Here is a 23,386-nt window from a genome sequence, read left to right as displayed (position 1 = left end):
TAGGATTTGGTTTGTCCTGATGTTAGGGTCAGAAACGATCCTGGTAACTCTTAACATCTGACTGTGGGGTAGATGTCTTTTTAAGGAGTTTTGATGGAAGCTGCTGAAGAGTAAAGCGTTGTTGCGATCGGTGGTCTTCCGGAAAAGGTCTGTCTGTATTCCATGAGGCGTGACTTTGATGAGAACGTCCAAAAACGCTATTTCATGATGGTCGATATTCCGGGTGAAGTCAATTCGATCATCTTTTACATTGAGGTCTGCGAGAGCCAGTTCCAAGCTCTCTTGAGTGTTCTTCCAAATAAACAGCAAGTCGTCAATATAACGTACAAAAAGTTTAAGATTGTCCATCCAAATCTTATTTTGATAGATATGGTTGAGTTCGAAATTTCCCATGTACAGGTTGGCGTAGGTCGGCGCCGCACAATTGCCCATGGCCATCCCGGACATTTGTAGGTACCATTTTTCCTCAAATTTGAAATAACTGTGATATAGGGTATATATCATCAGTTCAAGGATGAACGGTTTCAGGGGATCGTCAATTTCCGATAGTAGTAAGGCTTGTTCCACGGCATTAATCCCTCCTTCATGGGGGATGGAGGTGTACAAGCTTCTCACGTCTGCTGTACATAAAATTAGTTTTTCGTTTTCCTGGAATTGTAAACGTGATAGTTTGTTCAACAGTTCTGTAGTGTCCTTGATGTGACTGGGTAGGTTCGAGACCATGGGTTGCAGGTACCGATCAATGAATTTACCAGTCGGTTCATGTATTGAACCTCTAGTCGATACGATGGGACGGAACGGGGGATCCGTCAAGTTTTTGTGGATTTTAGGCAGCATGGTGATGGAAGGGCTGCGGGGATGCTCTATGATGAGATATCTTTTTGTTCTGTCATTGATGATGCCATCGGTGGTGGCTTTCTCAATAATGGAAAGGAGCTCCCTTTTAAACTCACTAGTGGGATTACCATCAAGGGGTAGATAAACATTGGGGTCCATAACATGTTCCCTGGTGCGTTGATTGTATAGTTCAGTGTTCAGAATGACGAGGGCGCCTCCCTTGTCGGCTTTTAAGCACTTGATAGTCGGATTCCTTGCGATGTTTCTTATAATATCCATGTCTTTATTAGTGATGTTTTTGTGAGTTTTTTTACGAAAGTTAAGTTTGGCAATGTCCTGTTTCACCAGGGTCTCGAAAGTGTCTATACTTTTGTGGCTGACTGGTGGTATGAAGGTACTGGAGGGTCGTAAGCCCTTGAGTTGATCAGGTTTGGGATCTGTTGTAGGGTCTAAGATGTTCTCAAAAAAATGTTTCAATCTGAGCTTCCTTGTGAGCTTAAACGTACTCACGTCTAATTCAAGTAGGTTGGTGTTGCTAGTGGGGACGAATGATAATCCTTTTTGAAGGATTTTTGTTTCATGGTCAGTCAGACGGACGTCCGAAATGTTAATGACTAACGATTTCTCCTGGTTTTCTTGTTGTTCTTCGGTGGTTGTTGGGTACCTGATTTTTTTTTTGCCGGCCCTTTTGCCCCGTCTGGGTCTGCGGTTTTGTCTGGACCTACCTCTAAAAAAGGCTCCGAGGTAGTTAAATCAACATGACTTGTTGAAGGAGTTTCACTAGTTGGAGGTGCTGAGGTGGATGTCTCAGTGGGGGTCCTCCTGGGAGGACGGTTGGTGCTGTCACTCTCCGAGGAAGAAGTATCGGTGTTAGGATTGTAAGGTTTGTTTCTGCGGCGTTGGGCGTAAACATCCGCCCATGTATAAACTTCTCCAAGTTTATAGTCCAGGGTGTCCCGGCGAAATTTACGTAACTTGCGTTCGTTTATCTCTTTTGTGTGTTTATCTAATTGGACCTGGATTTCCTCGAGTGTCGCAGTTAATTCCTCAGGTGTTATTAGATCCTTTAATTCATTTTCAATAGTGGTGATTTCATGAGTGAGCTCAGTTAGGATCCCAGATAGTTCCTCCACTATTAATAGAATTAGGTCCAGACTGCACTTATTGAGGATGGCATTCCACGTTCAATGAATGTCTTTGAGTTCTTGCAGAGAGACAGTTTTAGAGCGATCCGTAGGCCACGTGGAATGCGGAGTACCTTGTGGTACTTTATCAAGGTGTTGGCGTGTAATTTTTGGTTAATGCGACGTCTTGATAAGTATAGAAGTTGCTTGATGCACTGTTCCTTTGTTTTGTTGGATGCAGTTTGGGTTAAGTCTTCATTAATAAGAGCGTATATTCTCTCTGTTGCGTCCGTGTCAAAAGCCAAAGTTTCAGCTCGAGCTTCGGTAGATTTCGAAATTTCTTCGTATTGCATTTTAATGAGATGCGTGCTGCGTGCTGCCTGCTCCGCGAACAGTGGGGTTGAAAATGAGCAAGAGGGGTTGGGCACGGCGCACAGCTTTCGGTGGACACAATAGTTCGCTGGAGAGGTAGACAAGATAATCAATTTAAGGTGCTCCTTACAGGTGACGCAACTGTTCAGGTGCGTCCAGAAGGGTTAAGGGGTTGAGTGCGCTACTCATGATAAATTCATTGATCGGTACCTGCAACCCATGGTCTCGAACCTACCCAGTCACATCAAGGACACTACAGAACTGTTGAACAAACTATCACGTTTACAATTCCAGGAAAACGAAAAACTAATTTTATGTACAGCAGACGTGAGAAGCTTGTACACCTCCATCCCCCATGAAGGAGGGATTAATGCCGTGGAACAAGCCTTACTACTATCGGAAATTGACGATCCCCTGAAACCGTTCATCCTTGAACTGATGATATATACCCTATATCACAGTTATTTCAAATTTGAGGAAAAATGGTACCTACAAATGTCCGGGATGGCCATGGGCAATTGTGCGGCGCCGACCTACGCCAACCTGTACATGGGAAATTTCGAACTCAACCATATCTATCAAAATAAGATTTGGATGGACAATCTTAAACTTTTTGTACGTTATATTGACGACTTGCTGTTTATTTGGAAGAACACTCAAGAGAGCTTGGAACTGGCTCTCGCAGACCTCAATGTAAAAGATGATCGAATTGACTTCACCCGGAATATCGACCATCATGAAATAGCGTTTTTGGACGTTCTCATCAAAATCACGCCTCATGGAATACAGCCAGACCTTTTCCGGAAGACCACCGATCGCAACAACGCTTTACTCTTCAGCAGCTTCCATCAAAACTCCTTAAAAAGACATCTACCCCACAGTCAGATGTTAAGAGTTACCAGGATCGTTTCTGACCCTAACATCAGGACAAACCAAATCCTATCCATGGCATCTAGATTCCGAGAGAGAGGTTACCCAGAGACAATTCTTAAGGAAGCCATTGATCGAACCCTAGCAACTTCACGAACTGAAGCTCTACGGAGCAAATCTAAAACTAGCAATGAGAGAATGGTACTAGTCTCGAGGTACTCCACCTCCAGTGACAATTATAAAAAGATTATTTTGAAACACTGGCGCATCCTCTCATCCGAACCAGACTTCGGGGAGCTATTTAAGGATCCCCCCCATCTTTGCCTATACCAGACCTATGAACTTCAAAGAGATCCTTTCAAGAAGTGCCACTGAACCTATCTCAACACATCACACCGGCACACGACCGTGCCACCACTGCAGTAATTGCAACAATGTGATCACAGGTAACACCGTCAGTCACCCCATGAGAGGATTTAACATTAAGCTCAACGTCGACGCAACATGCGATTCCTCCAACTTGATCTACCTCCTGAAGTGCCCTTGTGGCAAGACCTATGTGGGAAAAACCAGTCGGAAGATTAAGACAAGACTTAACGAACACAAGTCTAATATAAGAACCAAAAACACCAAATCCAACATCGCCATCCACTTCAACGAGGCCAACCACAACGTGGCCCAGCTCAAATATTTGGTGTTGGAGATTGTCCCCAAGATCGAAGGGAGAGACAATAATAAAACCCTCCTACAAAGAGAAACATCATGGATGTACAGACTACAATCCCAGAAACCCTTCGGTCTTAATGATCGTACTGAACTAAGCTGTTACTTATAATGCCCTGCTGGGCATATCTTGATGCATTATAACCTGTTTTGCTGCTTGCGCACAGTGACTGCATGTTTACTTTCCCTTGTTTACTTTATTTGTTTTTAATCACACTACCCATTCTAAGATGGCCACCACTTGCACATCCCTTGCTTTAACCCCTCTTCTATTTTGACCACCCAGTTATGCTTTTCTAAAACTCCGCTTTCACTCCGCGGAGGTTGTTACGATCAGAGCCGGTGCTTTATGCTTCCACACTAGCGTTTGACCAAGTAAGTCCTGCACGCGCTTCATCCACCCGACTAATGCGCATTCGCCGCTAGTTTAACCCCAGCTTAATCACGCACGTTAGCTCTGCATGCTCCCACGAGCCGCCGATCACTTTATTGTACTCGCTTCACGTTGAACTCCGCATGTTTTCATGCGCCGCGAACCAGGCTATCAAGCACCTTTGCGATAAGCTTTCACAGCCGAGTCTCACGATTTTAGGAATTTTAAGCATGGTCACCACCCCCACCTTTTCACCCCCAGCGTCACATTTGGGTGAATCTTTCTTTATTTATTCATTTTTTGCTTTCAAGGGCGCATGAGGTTATTTCACGAACCCATGTATTTATCTGCAGTTCACATGCTGTTTTACCGATGGTTTAAGCTTTACATTGATTTGGCCTCTTGTATATCCTTTGTTGCAGTGCTCCTTGAAAAAGGACGTCTTGTCCGAAATGCATTGGAGCTTCTTTCCTTCTCGATGATGATAAAATTGATTGGTAATCTATCCATATGAAGGAAATATGAGATACACCTATGGAAAAAGCTAATTAAATTTTGAAAACTTTCAAATTTTGGAACTTTATTTGAACTATCTTGGAATTCACTGTGTTGTGTCGCAACACACAGTGCCACACAAGTGTGCCCACCACAGGGATGCGCTTACACCCCAGTAGCGCACTCAACCCCTTAACCCTTCTGGACGCACCTGAACAGTTGCGTCACCTGTAAGGAGCACCTTAAATTGATTATCTTGTCTACCTCTCCAGCGAACTATTGTGTCCACCGAAAGCTGTGCGCCGTGCCCAACCCCTCTTGCTCAGTCTACCCTTTGCACACTTTAGGGGCCATAAACTTAGATGCCTGAATACATGGTGAATACGTGGAATCTGTGTGAAGGCGAGGTGTGCAGAGCGGAGATTCCTGGTTGTGCGGTGGAAGTGCAGGCGGTAGGTCATGTTGGCTGGTCCTTGGTCATTGAGGGCTTTGCAGGCTTGGGTCAGAAGCTTGAAATGGCATCTACCCTGGATTTGGAGCCAGTGGAGGTCCTTCAGGTGCTGGGTGATGTGTGTCCTCTTGGGCAGGTTGAGGATCAGTCTGTATGCTGCATTCTGGAGTCTTTGCATGATTTCGTGGTGGTGCCTGCATAGAGTGTGTTGTCGGCTGGTGATGATGGCCTGTGTCATAATTTCCCTAGTTCTGATGGGGACCCATCTAAAGTCTTTGCATTTGCTTGGTAGTTTAAGCTTCTCCCAATGTTTGTCAGTGTTTCTGAGGTTTTCGTTCTCTCTGTCCTTGTATTTCAAGGCTTTCTCGCTGTCCTCAACAGGTGCAGAAAAGCATCAGAGCTGGAGATCGGTCATTGAGAGTACAATAGAGGTCATTATTACTGCTCTACCTGTCCCTGAACGCACATATGCTACAGAGAACGTGCCTGAAAAGTACTAAGGAGCCATACTTACACAACTGTTCGTTAATGCTGCAGAGTTGTAATGGTGCTTCAGTTCAGACACCTTGGCCTGATTTCGCCTGTGCTCATTGAGCGTATTTTGTTTGGTCTTTGTTTTGCTGACGAATCAGTGAAAAAGTTGTCCGAATTACTTTTATTTTTTTATCTATGACATGGCTTTTCCTATTTGAGGCAGTCTACTGCCTAAACAAGCTGGCTGAACTTTTTCACATCATTCTACCGCTAATGCAGCTCTATCCACAGCATCCAAATGCTGTGTGCCCAGGACAGATTAGTTAAGGGAGGAGCTTAGTCAGACAGAGCCCATGTTTAGCCTGTTTTGGCTGAGAAGGTCTGGCAATTTTACTGGCCTTCATAAACAAAGCAATAGGCCCACTAGCTCATTCACTGGCAGCTTGTTCATGCTTATCCCCTGGCAATCGCAAGCTCAAAGTTGTGGTGGTCTGTTGACCTCCGAACTATGGTAATTCCTCCCCATGGGTAGTCTTGATTTAAAAGATGAAACCCTTTCTGCTATAATTGCAGACAACTTCTACTTCCACATGGACAAACTGATCACAATGAAACTAGTGAAAAAAATGAGGCTGTTACATTTGAACCTTTAGTCACATTTTCTATTGGCCAACACCAATTTGTCCCAGTTTAGAAAAGAAATACCAAAAATAGGAAGAACTGTTAACCAATGCTAATCTAATGCCCCTTCTTATTCATATGCATAGACAACCTGCACCCCAATGATTGATGAACGTTTTGTTATTGTTGAAGACTCCAGTACCTATTCCCTAAATACACAGTCTACCAACAAGAACATTACTAGTTAAAGTCAGTTAACACAACGTGACAACTTAAAAAACTGAAGTAGAGAGCCGGCTAGCCAGAGGTGAGATGGAGAAAGAAATGCCATCAATGACCTTCAGGGGCGGTTTTAGAAAACATATCACAACGCCATCAAGCCATTTAAAGAGCCAAGATCAGTTTCTACCATGAAAGGATTGTATCCTCTAGCCTCCTCTTACAGACATTTGCAAAGTTGTACCTATCTGAGAATGTCTAGAAGCGATTGCCTCACAAATGCTTCACCCCTTGCATCTCCTAGATCCGTAGTAGCCCATGCTAGTTCATCCAGGGCAGAACCTCCCCCAGTCCTCCTCCGCCCCGGAGTCCCTGGATGAGATTGTATCTTTAGCCCACTCTGTGAAACGCATGGAATGTTCATGTGACCCAGCCCAAAGCCGGGTCTTGATATTGTCTTTTTGTGATATTACCAGTCTTTTACTTTAATTGGTAGAGGTTCCACAATTTCTGAAAAAAGTGGTCTTTCTCTTGCAAAAGAAACCTGATGGCAACAACAATGAACCTAGCAGCTTGTTCCCCCTTGTACTGGCGTGCCTGTCATAAGTAAGGTGTTATAAGAAATTGTTGTTTGGGAGCTTCAATTTCATCCTGATGGGCACACAGACTTAGATTGCGACAAGGCTTCTGGCTAGGACTTATTTATAAAAAATAAATCCCACTTCATGTTGATGCCACATGCTGTGATTCTTAATGGTTTTAGATTAAAACCAAAGGAGTAGCTGTTATTTTTTTCAGTCGGACAATATCTTGCTGAGCAGCCCTATCTGTAGGCTCGTTAAAGTAGGCTCTGCTCCTGTCTGAGGCATGAGACATTGATGGCACTATTTGCTGTCATAGGGTGGAAGCTTCGAACGGGAATGAGGGAGGTTTAGACTTTATTTATCCTCCTTGAGTTGTTCATAATGTTCAACGTCGTAGACCGCCCAACACTGCTAGATGAACTAAGATTGATAGTCGTGACTATTAAATGTGACTATTAAAAGTCAGGATTGTTTTTTAGGTCTCGTACCTAGCGTTGCAGTGTGCAGCATTGCTCGCGCATCTCGAGACATTTAGTAGGTGAAAACCGTGGTTTCAGCACTGACCTAGGAATCGCACATGCTCGTGCGTGTGCTTTTCATTTTGTGCGACACGATTGGCCTTTGCGTGCGTCTTTTTATAAAAGACTGCATACAATTGGCCAAAGACAGGCACTTTGCTCCGCCCATGGCCTATTGGTGTCTATTATGCGCAGACACTGGCGCGATAATTAAAACCACGTTTTGCTGTGGCACACCTTTGCGCACCACTATCAAGCTTCTTTTTATTATTTAAAAGTAAACCAGATCACTGTTTTATAGTGAAAAAATGTTTCAACCCTTAAGCATTAGTCCACCCTGTGTATTCTGAAGTACATATAGCATTTCTTTGGGAACTTTACATTGTGGAACCTCTAGGTCAAAGTTTTAACTATTACAGAAAAAGTAGGATGAACAAAATTACAACAAAGCCGTTTTAACAGGAAATGGAACCTAGACATGTTTTGTATTCCTAATGCGAGCAAGCATTTCCCTTTCCTGCAACACTTGGGAGCGTCCAAGTGTACATAGATTACTTTGTCTAGAGCAACTTATGTGCTTGTTTTTTACACAGCTCTGGCACACCTTGTGAATGCGCGGTTAGAAGGCATTGTCGCCGCCCATCTGCTAAATGACCTTGCTTGTTAACAACGGCTTTGCGCGACGGGATGGTTCACCAGTTTATTGTTGTATTATTATCTGAACGCTACCTTGGACTGGCTCTAGTCTCCACGGTCCTGTTTTCACTGAAACTGTCCTGGCAGCGAGTGGTACTGGAGAAGCGTTATTCATCACACTAAAAGAAATGGAACAGACAGGCAAAGGACTCTGGGCCCTGACACTTCTGCTTTACCCTGAACAGTCTTCCCACAACTCGCTCTCTGCTCAAGCGGCAGTGGTTCAGTGTCAAGCGCGTTCTCCATGTTTCTCTCTTCCACCAGCTCACCGCTAGGGCCCCCAGTCAGAATCTGCTCCGTCTGGTTCCATGCCCCCAGTTAGAATCCGCTCCATCTGTTTCCATGCCCCCAGTTAGAATCAGCGCCATCTGGTTCGAGTCCCCAGTTAGAATCAGCTCCATCTGGTTCCTTGCCCCCAGTCAGAGTCTAGGTACAACACTGCCGAAGACTAACTTCGACGTTGGGAAGAAATGAAAATCTCCGACGCCGAAAGGACCCTCGCGGCTGAAAGAAAAAGGGAAAGACTTGAGGAGGAAATTAGAACACTCCTACAAAAGAAGAATGATTTCGACGCCTCACTAAAGGATTTTCGAATCCCATAGACAGTGGCTGCCGAACCATAGAACGTCCTTGCCGAAGAATCACAAGACGCCGAGGGAGAAGAGGACGATATCTTCGACTCACCCCCAACACATGAGCCTTGAGGCGAAGAACCCGAGGAATACGGAGACATACCTGAAGAAGAGGAGAACTCTGAAACTTTTGAGGATACGTGGAACGACCTTGACACAGAGAGCCCAGAAGTATACATTTGCTGTTACCCTTCGAATGCTTCACCCCCAGATGACATAGCTTTCTTAAATGACTTTGTAAAAAGGGCAGCAAACCAATTTGGTGTAACCTTAGAGGAAGAAAAAGGGAACACGTTTCCTGCTAGAAACCCTGACACCAGCTACAAAAGGAACACAATACCTCTCTTTTCGTGTTTTTCGGGGGACTCTCTTATAGCTACAGCTTACTCAACGCTCTTATTCCTTTATAGGTCATGTCTAGTCCAGTAGTCTCTCCCTCCTGCAACGCCTAATGAATTGTGGTTATGGTTTTCAAATTAATTTCTTCCTGAGATAATGCGTTTCTTGGTTTTGGGATAGAGATTTTCACATAGTGCACTTTGAGCACTCAGGAATAGGGCAGATCTTATAACAAAAGAATTTAGTATATCTAATGTAGTTTAAGGTTTGCTATGGTCTTTTATCTCCGATAGTACATAAAATCACATTCACATAAGTATTCATGCACTAACATGAGGGAATGGAAGGAGGACAAAATAATTTAAGGAGAAAAGTTTATAGGTGAGTACGGTAGGAGAGAAGCATGCTCTTATGTCTGGCTTTGCAATTTTTCCCATGGATTCACATGCTTCTTGAAGGCTCCAGTTTACTCTTTCACTGTGTCCTCCTGATTACCCTAGTTTATCCACCCAGAGCATGAGATGCACCCAAAGCTTGAGTTTGGATGGTTGAAAACTGAGTTAACTTCTCCCTCTCCATACATTGGAAGTATTTATGTGGCAGCATTCCAAACTTATTCACATAACAAACAGTAAAAACGGCGCACCACTGGTGGTGCTTGTTGAAGGCAACAAGTAACCCATGCATGCAACCAATGAGTGGAGAGCAGGCTGGGTTGAGATTGCTAGGATTGGTTGGGTGATTTATAAGGGAATCCTAGGTCAGCTCTCACACTTAGGGCAGTCAGTTGATGATGAATACAGCCCCGTGATTAGCTATCAAAAAGCTGATTTGAAAGTACCGGTTAACGCCGTCTTTAGTGCAACCGGTTACGGATAACTCACATTTGCCTGAAATAATGGACACTCACTGTATACAGTGGGGGAAGGAAGACCACCAGGATGATGTGTTGAAAATAAATGTCAGGACAGGCATGATGGCCTCTGTCGAAAAGGGGTCAGCAAGGAAGAGGGCATAGAGTCCGTCACTTGAGAAGGTTGCATCCTTTGTTGCCAGATAGGCCAAAAAAGAAGGAGGGGATACCTGTTAAGTGGTAATGAGCGGAGAGGAAAGGCTTGGGGAAAGTTGACACAGGAGCCACACCTCAGAGCTGCTATAGCTGCGCAATAACGACAAGAGGCCATACCATATATGAAGAACAATAGGTGAGGTAGAAATGTGCACAGGTGAAGACTAACTCAGTTTAATTGGCATAGGGGAGCAGTGGGTCCTAAGACAGCTACCAGGGTAGGTTGCAGCCTTAAGCTCTACATGGAGAATAAGGGGCCATGTGGCACAAGTGATGAAAGGAAGGGACATGGTGTGCCTCAGAAAGAGCTGCCGTTCTCCTACTGTAGGCAGGCTCATATTCTAGAATGGCAGGCAGAATTTTTTTTTATAGAAGAGGATCAATACAGCATGCTTACTCCAACTTGTACATAGCCCCAGGGGTTGGGGTTAGACATCCATAAATTCCCAACTAACTGGGTGATTGGATGATGAGAGAAGGTTTCTTGGCTGACAGTTATGTAAAGGCATTTGAAAGTTCCCCCGACTGATTTTAGTTGCACCACTGTAGTGCTGTAAAGCACACTGGGCCAGTACTGATGTCTAAAAATGTATAGGACTTAGCATTTGGACATTTTGCCCTAAACATATTTTGTCATCTGTTTTTGTCTTCATATTAGAGTAGTTCAAAGCCAATAGAATATTTTCTTTGTACCAATGGGAATCATAGTTTCCTGTGATTTTCATTACAGCTAGAAATGGTTTGTATACCGATCCTGAGTGCACCTCCCTGTTGGTATTCGCCCATAATATTCTATAAAAATTATATGCTATTGCAATTATTTTTAATCAAAATTATTTTTTACAAATCTATTACCATGCTTCGGTGTAGGCACTTTTTTCCTTTTCGTTACGTATGCTTGCAATACAAAATAAAAAAGTGTAACCATCATAACAGCTTACCAAGTCCAGACCATTTGGCTTTGTCAATGCTTCTTTTTTCATGCATTTGTGCCCTCTTTGTAGCTTGTGCTGTGCTTGTACCATGGTGGTAGAAGGAAGGAAAGCTTGAAGATGTCCGTGTGAATTCGTTGATCAAAAAAAATAAGTTGTATGTATGTTTATCATAGAAAGACTCACTTTGGATTCCGGGATCATAAAAACGATTGGTGTTGATTCATGTATCATAGAAGAGGTCTCTGTGGATACATGAATCAAAGAAAGACTAGTTTATTTTTGAGAAACATAAAAAAATCACTAGTATAGTCATGGATCTCAGAAAGACATGATATGGACAGACGGTGTGAATTCATGGATCATTGCAATACTAGTTGTAGATCCAAGGATTGTTGGAAGGCTCACTCTTGATTTATGGATCATTGAAACACTTGAATGTAGAATTGTGGATTATTGAAGGGCTCACAGGATTTGTGGATCATATAAAGACTCGATTTCATTTAAAGAGTTGTAGAGAGGCTAACTTTTGATTTTTGGATGGTAGAAAGTTTTACTGTGGATTCATGGCTTGTTCAAGGGCTTACAGTGGATTCGTAAATTGCAGAAAGACTTCCTCTCATTTTATGTTCCAAATAAAGCATTTTGTAGACTCCTGGATCGTAAGAAGACATTATAGATTCATGGATCCTCAAAAAGACTTTCTGTGGATTCATGGATCATAGCTCAGAAAGTTATGCCGTGGATTCAGATTTAATGAAGAAAGTTGTACGATACCTTCATGATGTTTCCCAGACTCATTGCCCCTTTTTGTGCAAATAGAAGGTCTGGTAGAAGCAGATTTTTTTTTATTGTGCCCGATACTTAAACTGTCTATCCAACATTTAATGCATAAGCGAAATTAATATGGAATTGATAATACCTAATTAGTCATGAATGAACATTGTCACTTCATGATATAATGATAAAATAGCAACGCCACATGTTTCTAAATGTTGTCAGAAGGCCCCTTGTCAACAGTTTCTTGTGTATCTTGGGTACAGTGGATTTCCAGAAAAGATCTGACACTGGTATGCAGTTTAGAAATGTTAGGAATCGGTACATGAATAAAACTGACAGCTAGCTTCTTAGTGTGAGAGAATTATAAGATGAGAAAGGGAGAGCGATGTGAAAGTACAGTGAATACAAAACAAATTATATTTAATTGTTGGTGATTTGGAAACAGTCTATCGAATTTTGTGCTGGGCTGTCTTGGTGGATATTGTTCGGCCTTCAGGGTTGTAATTCTGTGCTTTGCGCCTTCTGAAGAGGTCAGAGGTGAGGTATGTCTTGTGACCAGTAGAGTTAAAAAGTGTGGCACCTTGAGGAAAATTTACATTTGCAAAATAGTAGAAGCATTAAAAAAATGTGATTCTGACACTGTGAATTCTAACATTGACTCCGTTGTATTGCCATAGCGCCTATAATGAGTTTCGTTGTCAAATTCCAGTGCTTATTAGAGTTCCTAGCCCAAATAAAATTAAGTCATGCGAGGGTGACCACATGCATTTGAATGAATGATTCGCCCTTTAATGAGACAGTAAGTGAATGCAGCTCAGAATTCGAGCCGACATCATCAGCCAAACAAAGGTTCTCCAAAACCTAATGCTGATGATTGTTAGAGATGCAGGCCTGGGAGAAGAGGACTGTGTTGTTTTTCTGTAGTCTGTATTGCCCCTTTAACGTGTGTGTGGGGGGCCGTGTCAAAAGCAATCGGGATCATGCCTGCCTCGACGGGGCACGCGATTCTGATGTGCTGACAGCCTCTCTCTGTGCGTTCAAGGTCTTGTGATGCAGGCAGTCCAGCCCGCATGCACAGTAATTATTCATCGGTCAGTACGGTTACCGGAAACGAGGTGCGCTAAAAATACCAAGGCAGTGCCATTGGACTGATATCAAGGCGATGGCTTGCCACAGTGCCGTGGTCACGTGGGATTGCGTTAGTCAGTGAAAGTTTCTCTGCATGCAGTCTACAAAGTTGCAGATACAAACCTGTGGAGCGAGCAATAGCGACCTCTGCTGGGGCACTTCTCCCTTCACCGTTTATACTATTTGAAAGCGCTTCGGTAAATAGATCTTATGAGATTGACTGACTGCCGGCCCAAATCTTGTGTTCGAGTTTATCAAAGCAGTGAGAATATACATACAGTTCCCCATAAAGAGCTAGGAATGTTAATTAAGGGCCTAGGTACCATTGGTGCAAGCGAGTGAGTAGCCAGAAAATTAAAATAACCCTCATTTTAAACCAAAGCTCTTAAGGCAGCAAGCAAGCCATCTCATCCCTCCCCAGAAGAGCTTGCTAGTCTCTTCCATCCATGCATCTATCCATTTATCTTTGTATTTCACCCACCCGTTGAGATCCACCATTTCACCTTTAGATTCGGTCATCCAGTCTTTCATCCAACATTCTGTCACCATTCCATCCATCCGTCCACCCATCCAAACCTATCCATCTATCTTCAGACCTATCCGTCCTTTTACTCAGTAATTGTAATTCTTCCTTTGAATCATCTATCCCCCGCTCATCCTTTCAGTCATCCATTCATCTTTTCCTTCATGCTTTCATCCTTTCACTCATCTATCCACCCTTTCATCTACCCTCCCTTTCACTCCCTATCCTTACACTCATCCATCCTTTCACTCATTCATCAACCCACCCTTTCACTCAGTCCATCCAGCCACTTACCCTTTGACTCATTGATCCATAATTTCACTTACTTATTCATCCTTATCCCTCCATCTACTCATCCTTCCATTCACCCTTTCGCTCATCATCCATTCAGCCTTCCTCCCTTTCACTCAACCATCTTTACATTCATCCTTTTATTCATTCATGCATCTCTCCATCCCCCTTTTCACTCACAAATCCATCCACTATTTCACTTGCACGTCAATCCATCCACCCTTTCACGCAATGATCCATCCTTTCACTTGCTCATCCATCCACCCTTTCATCCAGTCATCCATCTATCCTCCCTTTCACTCATCCATACGTTCACTCATCCATCCATTCACCATTTCAACCTGTGCATGCATCCAGGCTTTTACTCATCCACCCATTCATCCACCATCCCTTTACCTTTTTGCTCGTCATCCATCCTTTCCCTCTCATCTGTCTATCCTTTCTCATCATCCATCCATCCTTCCTCCCTTTCACTCATCTATCCTTAAATCCATCCTTTCATTCATCCATGCATTTATTCATCCTTCTCTTCACTTACCCACCCATCCATCATTTCACTCATCCATTCATCTTCCCAAACTTTCGCATGAATTATGAGCCTTTGTCTGCTGAGTTGCAGACAGAAGAGGCCCAACAAAAAACCCCACCTCGCAGTCAAGTCGTACTTGTATAGCGCTGCTAATCACCCCAGAGGGTATCTAGATGCTGTCCGGCAGGTGGCAGTCGAAGAGCTAGGTCTTGAGTTCCTTCCTAAAGTGGATCAGCGAGGGTGCAGTGCCAAAGTGAAGGGGAAGGATGTTCCAAACTTTGGCGGCAAGTTGGTAGAAGTAACGTCCTCTGCAGCGGCAGCAGCAAATATGTGGTATCTGTTGGAAGACGAGGTGTGCAGTGTGGAGATTTCTAGTCGGTCGGTGGAAGTGCAGGTGGTGGTCCATGTAGGCTGGTGTTTGGACATGGAGAGCTTTGTAGGCATGAGTCAGAAGCTTAAAATGGCATCTTTTCTGGACGGGTAGCCAGTGGAGGTCCTTCAGGTGCTGGGTGATGTTTGTTCTCTTGGGCAGGTTGAGGATCAGTCTGGCTGCTGCGTTCTGGATTGTCTGGACGCTTTGCATGGCTTCGGTGGTGTTGCTTACCAAGAGTGCATTGCCATAGTCTAGTTGCCTAGTGATGAGGGTTGTGTCACAGTTTTCCTGGTGCTGATGGGGAGCCATCTGAAGATTTTGTGGAGCATGCAGAGCGTGTGGAAGCAGGCTGAGGAAATGGCGTTGACCTGACGTTTCATGGAGAGTTCGCTGTCCAGGATGATGCCTAGGTTACAGATGTGGTCTTTCGGCGTTGCAGTGGGCTCCACCGGCCACCAGGAGTTGTTCAAGAGGACGTTGTGCCTGCCGAAGATCAGAACTTCCGTTTTGTCCATGTTGAGTTCAAGGCAGTTGTTTTTCATCCATGCCAAGACGTTCTTCAGACGGGTGTGGAAGTTGGTCTTTGTCAAGGTGGGATTCACTGAGAGCGAGAGGACGAGCTGGGTAGTGGCAGTGTAGGAGATGATGATGATGATAATGTGTGATCCAATGCTGTCTGCAAGTGATGTCACGTAGATGTTGAAGAGGGTTGGACTGAGCCTTGGGGCATGTCGTAGATGGTGTGCTTGGGTTGCTAGGTGAAGTGAGGGAGGTGGACTCTATGTGCGTCCATGAGAAAGGTTGCCATCCATCTGAGTGCATCTCTGTGATTCTAGTCTGGCATAGTCGATCGATGAGTGCGCAGTAGGAGACAGTGTCGAAAGTTGCGGAGAAGTCCAGGAGGATAAGGGGGGATGATTCTCCTCTGTCTAGTAGGGCACAGATGTCATCTGTTGCAGTGATCAGGGCTGTCTTGGCCCTGTGGTTGGCTGTGAAACTTGATTGGGACAGGTTCAGCAGGTTGTTTCTCTCCATGTGTTCAGTGAGTTGAAGGTTGATGGCCTTCTCCAGGACTTTGGCGGGGAACGGAAGCAGGGAGATGGGGCGGTAGTTCTGGTGCTTGCTGGGGTCTACAAAAGGTTTCTTGAGGAGGGGGTATAACCTCTGCATGTTTCAATGCATCAGGAAAGATGGCTGTGGTTATGGAGGCATTGTGGATGGTGGTGAGCTGGTTTCAGATCTCGTCCCTTCTTAGGTTGATAGGCCAATGGGGGCATTGGTCGGTGGGGGATCTTGAATGGATGGAGTTCATAAGAGTGGTTGTGATCTGTGTGCTGAGTTGTTCCCATGCAGTGAGCGGGCTGTCGGTGGTTATGGTCGATAGAGTGCTGAAAAGGTCAGAGGGTTGGGGATCGAAGGTTCTATACATGGTATCTATCTTATGGAACTGGTCGGCGAGTGCGTTGCAGAGTTCCTGTGGAGCGGGGTCGAGTTTGCTGTGGCTGACCGGCAGGTGAACTCTCTGACGATGGTAAAGATTTCCTTGGTTTGGTTGGTGCTGGTCTGGATCTGGTGGGTCAAGACCGTCTTTTTTGCAGCTTTGACCTGCCAGTGGTAGTCATTGAGGGCTGATTTGTAGGTGGCTCATTCGGTGTGTTTCCTGCTGGTGCACCATCTTCTTTCCACTTGTTTCAACCTGCACTTCATCCTGCTGAGTTCTGGTGTGTACCAGCTGGCTCGTTTGTTAGGTGTGTGCATTTTGGCTGGTATAGTGGGAGCGGCTTTGTCGGCGGCGTTGGTGATCCAGATGTTGAAGTTCTCTACTGTCTGGTCCAGGTTGGTGGTGATGTTGGGCTGTGCCGTGCTGAGGGCATCGGTCCATTGTTGTTGATTGACCTTGGCCCTGCTGTGGTGCTTTGGGGCGGTGCAGAGATATCCGGTGAGGGTGAGGTGTATGAAGGGGTGGTCAGACCAGATGAGTTCCGAGGAGTGGCTGTATCTTGTGCTGATGCTGGAGGTGAAATTGGGGGCCAGGGTGTATCCTGCTTTGTGTGTGGGGTGGAAGACCACCTGCTTCAGACTGATGTTCAGTCTTTCCAGGAGGTCGGTGGAGTTGGTGTTGGTGTTAGTTGAGGTCCCCCAAGAAGATGTGTATGGATTCGACAGCGAGCGTGGTGATAAACTCAGCTATGGCGTCACTGAAGCTGGTTCATGGGCCTGGCGGTCTGTAGGCGAGGATGCCTTTGATGGTGGTTTTGCTATCGGCGCAGAGCTGGAAGTTCCTGTGTTCCATGATCGGCTTGGTGGTGTCATCTGTGATGGTGCAGGTAATTGACTCCTAGTGTACAATGGTGACACCAGCTCCGCTTCTGTTGGTTCGGTTTTGGTGTTTCATCTTGTAGCCACTGGGAGTAGCTGTGGTGATATCTGTATCCAATGAGGGGGTGAGCCAGGTCTCCATAATGAAGGTCACGGGCAAGGGTTGAGATGATGTCCCAGACTTCTGTGGCATGTTTGCAGAGTGATTCGGTGTTGCTCAGGTGGCAGCTGAGTTGTTCCGTGGTGGTGGCTGTCTACATCCTGAGCTGGAATGGCACTGGTTGCTGTGGTGTATCTGCTAAAGCAGGGGGTTGACAACGCTCCTGTAACAGAGAAATCTTTTGCAGATTTTGTGCCTCACAGAGTTTGCAATCTTAACAAGGCTTTGTACATTTGGCATCAAGTATCTGAGCTTTTCTGTGACTCTTTGCTGCACACTGGATTGCCTCACTGGTATTCTGACTACTGTCACAGATCCTTGTGTCTCTCAAGAGGGATTTGGGGTGTTAGGTGAGTGTCCTGGGTGAATTCTGGGGCATATAAAGTAGTTCTTTGCCTCTTGCTGTAGGGATATAATTACGCAGAATTATGTGACAGCTGTCGAATTGTCACGGCCTGCCTTTTATTTCTCCCATGAATGTTCCCTTATTCTTTTTTCCCGTTTTTTAAAACTTTTATATATCTGGCTGTGTTTAATTCTAGGGACCAAAGGGTACCAGCTCCAGAGCTTCCTAGGGAACTGTTAGAAGAAGGAGCCTCATAGTGTTACTCCTTCCGACCTGAGGAAATATACCCTTCAGGAGGCAACTATCTGGTTGTTTGGGGCAATTTGAACATTGGGAGTACGCCAATTTTTACTGTTCCCTACAAGGTAGTAGCCAGAAAATTACAATATTCCCCCCGCCCACCCATGTTGAACCAAAGCACTTATGGGGCCAAGCAAGTAAATCAAGTCATCACATCCCTCCCAAGAAGAACTTGCTTGTCTCTTCCATCTTCGCATCTATAAATGTATCTTTTCATCCTTCCACCCACCCGCTGATATCCATCATTTCACCTTTACATTGTGTCATCCATTCCGTCTTTCATCCAACATTCAGTCTCTCACCATTCTCTCCACCCATCTGCCCATCAATATCCAAACCTATCCATCTATTTTCGGACCCATCCATCAAACATATCTGTCCTTTCACTCAGTCATCCATCCTTTCAATTTTCCACTCCCCTTTCATCCATCCTTTCATCCATGTATGCATCCCTTTATCCTTTCAGTCATCCATCCATCCTTTTGCTCATGCATCCATCCTTTTGCTCATGCATCCACCCTTTTGCTCATGCATCCACCCTTTTGCTCATGCATCCACCCTTTTGCTCATGCATCCACCCTTTTGCTCATGCATCCACCCTTTTGCTCATGCATCCACCCTTTTGCTCATGCATCCACCCTTTCGCTCATGCATCCACCCTTTCGCTCATCCATCCACCCTTTCGCTCATCCATCCATCCTTTCCCTCCATACATCGGACCTCTCACTCTTTCATCCCTCCTTTCAGTCATCCATCCATCCATCCTTTCACTCATCCATTCACCCTTCATCCCATCTATCCATTTACCCTTCAACCATCATTTAACACATTCATCCATCCTTTCACTCACTCATCCATCCTTTCACTCATCCATCCACCCTTCTGCCCATCCATCCATTTACCCTTTCATTCCTCCATCCATCCATCCTTTCACTCACGCATCCATCCTTTCACTCACTCATCCATCCACCCTTTCACTCATCCATCCACCCATCAATATGTCGATCTTTTATCCAGCAATCCATCTACTCTTCCTTTCACTCATCCATCCATTCTTCCACTCGTCCATCCTTCTGTCCATTCTTTCATTGCTCCATCCACCCTTTCACTCAGTCATCCTCCACTCATGGATCCATCCATTTACCCTTTCATTCATTGAACCATCCTTTCACTTGCTCATCCATCCTTTCACTCATCCATTCACCCTTTCACTCATCCATCCTTCCTCCCTTTCACTCATCCATCCGTACATTCATCCTTTCACTCATTCATCCTTGTATCTACCATTTCAAGCCAGCCTCCACCGCGAGTTGTTTTATTGTATACCGTTAGTAAGCTGCTTGGCGTCTAGGCGCTTTTGTGGAAGAGATGCGACTCCGGTTATGATTCATCGGGCAGAGGTTTTCCAGTGGGGGGTTTCATTCCCAAACAGGTGTAATTTGTTGCTTTGTGGAGAGTGGTAAGATGCGCTACAATCATAGGGGTGTTCCATAAAAGTGGTGGGTCTTTTATCTGTCCAACCTTATCAGTGCGAATGCCGATTGTGTAGTGGTTTGTGTAGGTGCGGTTGTTCTCAGGTCTGATGCATTTAAAGCGTCTATGCCAGTTTGGCAAAGTGTCATGGGGTTTACTGTACACATTGCTGAGCATGTAGTTATGCATATGTAATTAATTATACAGATTATCTACAAATATGCCAGTTGCATTTTTCATAACTATTTTCTTTTATTTCAGCGAAAACTACCTGGTTCGCTGGGGCAGCACGGGAATGCCGAAGGAGATCGAAAAACTCAATAACCTTCAGGCAGTTTTCACGGTAAATAAAAGTTTGGAACATTTAGTGGATTGCTGCTCGTTTACTGGCGCGAGAACGCTATGTGACCTTTGCTCCCTTTAGTGGGAGGCGCTTTACTTTACCTTTATCCTTGGCACAAAGTCGTAGGTTTGTGGGGCAGGAGCAGGCAGGAAGGTTGGCATGCTGATGTTGAATTCTCTTCACATTCCACATACCCTGGCCCTTTTTGCAGGGCGCCTTTCTGCAGCTGGGAAATCTCAGTTGGGTGAGTGCCCATTTCAACAATCTGGGTGTTATGACAGGTCAGGACTTCAAGTACTTCCGGTCGATAAAGTAAGTGCCGTTGAAATACTCTGTTGTAAAGCAAAAGATAAAACGAGGATTGTTATTTCTTCATTACTTCTTTGGCGCTTTGAATTTCAGGAATCAGTAGAGCTATGCTAATATAGATATATAGGGGCTTCCAATGGCGCTAGAGGTTGTCAAAGCCCTCGAACCCGAGTTTCTTATGGCTACTTCCATGTCTTTAAGTGGGCCGGGTCCTGCCGGTGCTCAGCTCCGGCAGTGTTTAAAAGCAGGTGCTGAGAAGGGTCCCTATCGGGCTCTCCTTTTTCACCCCCAGGGTGAACAAATAAAACCTTAACTCTGCAATAGTACAACCCGTCACTGCCTTTGATGTATTTTGAAAGAGACACGTGTTTTAGTTGTATATTGTACAAACTTGCAGCGCTTTACATGAGCACCAGTTTGCATTACACAAGAGCATATTCATTTTCCGAACCACAGGACCTCAGGCTGGAACCTGTTTTCTCAGCTCGAGGGTTGGCTGCTCTAGCCTTATACCAGAACCTCGCCTACAAGAGTGGGTCGCATTTTCAATATTCTATACAACGAAGTGATAGTTGTTGCTTATTTAGCTTATGCTTCTTACAACCATTGACAAAGACAATAGTCCTGGCTTGTTTTACGTGTAATGTTACTTGTTGTGTTATATATCTGAATGAATGGACAGAAGTAGCAAAATACCAGTGGGGCAGCACACTATGCTAAACAGAGAATTTTAGCTTAAAAGTATTTTAAACCACTCCCTTAATTAGAGAGACCACAGCCCTATGAGAGACCCCCACCAGTTTTTTCATCCCACCTAAAGCCCTGGTTAGTTCTAATTGCAAATTTCTCATGTTAGAATATTCCCAGGCTTCCAACTGGGTTTAGAGATTTTTCCTAATAAGGCTCCTGTGCACAGCAAGATGTTACCCTGAAGCTCCTTCTTGGCTCCACACCATCCCAAAAGTGATGGAGAAGAGCAGTATATATAACGCCACCCCTGTACGCTGACATCAGCATCTTTTGACGCGGACCTGGACCTAGTAAACAACATCCCTCTAAACAAAAACAACAGGATTCAAGCCGAGTCGCGTCTTCAAGAAGCAAATGATAGTCATGGATCCCCAGGAGGTGTGTTTTCAGTCTGGTCTCGGGACATAATTCTAAGTTGTGTGATACGAGTGCCTTCATGAACCTGAAGGTGATTCGAGATTGGGTCGCCGAGCACAAGAAGTTGTGGCCTTTGCGTAGGTCCGCTCAAGGCGCTGGCCAGGAGTGTGTCCTGATCATAGGGCCATTCCAACAACTGCTTTACTTTCCACTTGGAGTCTTCCTGTAAATCTAAGTCAGAACGCAATCATTATAAATGCTAAGTGGTGCTGGACCCCACCCCGCTAGCCTGATATCAAGGAAAAGGTGCAAAGCGTCAAGATGCAAGTGAACATCCGCAGAGGTCGTTGGTCACTGACCCGATTCTTCAGCTCATCCCATTCTCAGCTCATCCCATTCTTCAGCTGATCCCATTGTGCCCTGAGTTTCCATGGCTGTTTGGGACCCTGCAGCAACTCGAGGCCTTCAAGGAGGCCATGCTGCATATATTTAGTGTGTTTTCTGTTCCCTCTGGTGCACCGTTGGGCTCCTAGGACTGACAGGTGCCTCCAGTTAGATTACTACTGTTGAGTTCTTCCCCTGCACATTCTGGCCCTCATGGGTCACAGGGTGACCACCCGTCCGTAATTTTCACGGACTGTCCACAAATTAACCCTAATGCCCATTGTTTATGATGGAGATTTCAATGGATGGCATTTGTCTGTAATGTTTAGCGTTTGTGCCAAAAGACCAATGTTACAGTATAAATGCCTCGGCTGAAGTGGACGGCCTCCTGTGCTGTGATCCCGAGGGCGTGGCAGACACCTAAACAAGAACAAGCCTTCTCATCAGGCTGCTGGCTGCCTAAGATGAAATGTACTCATGTGCGGTTGGTTAATCTGTCAGTGTAAAGGCTGCTTAAGAGCCGGTGGATGTGGAGTTAATTGATGGAGACACTTTAAGCCTCATGGGAAATGAATGAAATGAAATTTGATTTATAAATACATATTATATATTCGTTTTGAGGTATTGTGGGGGTATTCCAAGCTTAGCTATGGAGAGTGTGCTTTTAATGGCCAGTTATATAACTGTTTGCACAAGTTACAATCTCCATATTTCTAAAAATCTACACTTTGAAAACGCTTTTTTGCCTTTAACCTGAATTTATGTCCACATTTTGTGGCAGCCTTTCATATACTGTGTGTACTGCAAATTGAAAATAATGACGTGCACATTCTCAGTGCTTTTTGTGACGGGCAGGGGCCTCCTAGGACTAAAAATACACGTTGCTTTTCCTTGCTGAACCAAGCAGAACTCAGTTCTATGGGCTTCTGGTTGCACACATATACATCTGCAGTGTTCATATTAGCCAACAGAGGTTTCATAACATAAAGTAGTGTATTGCCCAATGATTTTTTTCAACTTGCATTTATTTACCATTAAAGGTGTTTCTTATTTTGCATGCAGTTACCTGATGGTGAAAAATCATTAAATTAGACCCAGAATATTTTGTTCTTATTAGCCACGCCTTTGATTCAGCCTCCACGCTCACCAACCCCATCACCATTGCACTCAGGATCACGGTATCCATACTTTGTAATGTCCTTCAACACTGTTAAAGCCAGTGATGGTAGCATATGGCGTTGCAGTCCCTCACCTTCCATGTGTACCTATTTTTTGTGATCTGTATTTACTTAACACAGTGTGCTATTCATTTAGTAGAATTGTAGAAAAACACTGTTTTCTGGTTCTAAAAGGGATTGAGAAAAAAGTAATTAGCCAAATGCTTAATAGCACTATGTGTGACCAGGAAACCTGTGTTCAAATCCCAGCTCAGCCGCATGACTTAATAGTGTGATGCAAGTCAAATCAAGTTACTTCATGTGTTTAGGTTACTTGATAGTGACATTTGAGAGCACATTCAGGTTATTCAGTTCAAGATGGATCCTGTGTAAAAACCTCACCTGGTTTGCTTTAATGGGCTGTAATATTCCGCCAGCCATGAAAATAGTATCAGCCATGACATAAGGGATGCCTGACAATTCGTACGCTTTGTTCACTCATCGCTTTGTCAGAAGGGCGGGTTAATAAATGTTT

At 44.6% G+C, this 23,386-nt stretch overlaps 1 protein-coding gene across 1 annotated transcript in view; it reads left to right on the top strand.

Annotated features, from left to right (window-relative positions):
• Positions 1-23,386, top strand: part of DOCK5 (dedicator of cytokinesis 5) — a 581,227-nt gene that overhangs the window by 12,938 nt on the left and 544,903 nt on the right. Inside the window, exon 3 of the mRNA XM_086942489.1 lies at positions 19,813-19,894. Coding sequence (XP_086798615.1) covers positions 19,813-19,894 — 82 coding nt within the window. The remainder of the gene's footprint in view (positions 1-19,812; positions 19,895-23,386) is intronic.

This window comes from Lissotriton vulgaris, chromosome 11, assembly GCF_964263255.1.
Source record: "Lissotriton vulgaris chromosome 11, aLisVul1.2, whole genome shotgun sequence".
Classification (NCBI taxonomy): Eukaryota; Metazoa; Chordata; class Amphibia; order Caudata; family Salamandridae; genus Lissotriton; species Lissotriton vulgaris.
This window is presented reverse-complemented; position numbering and strand designations above follow the sequence as displayed.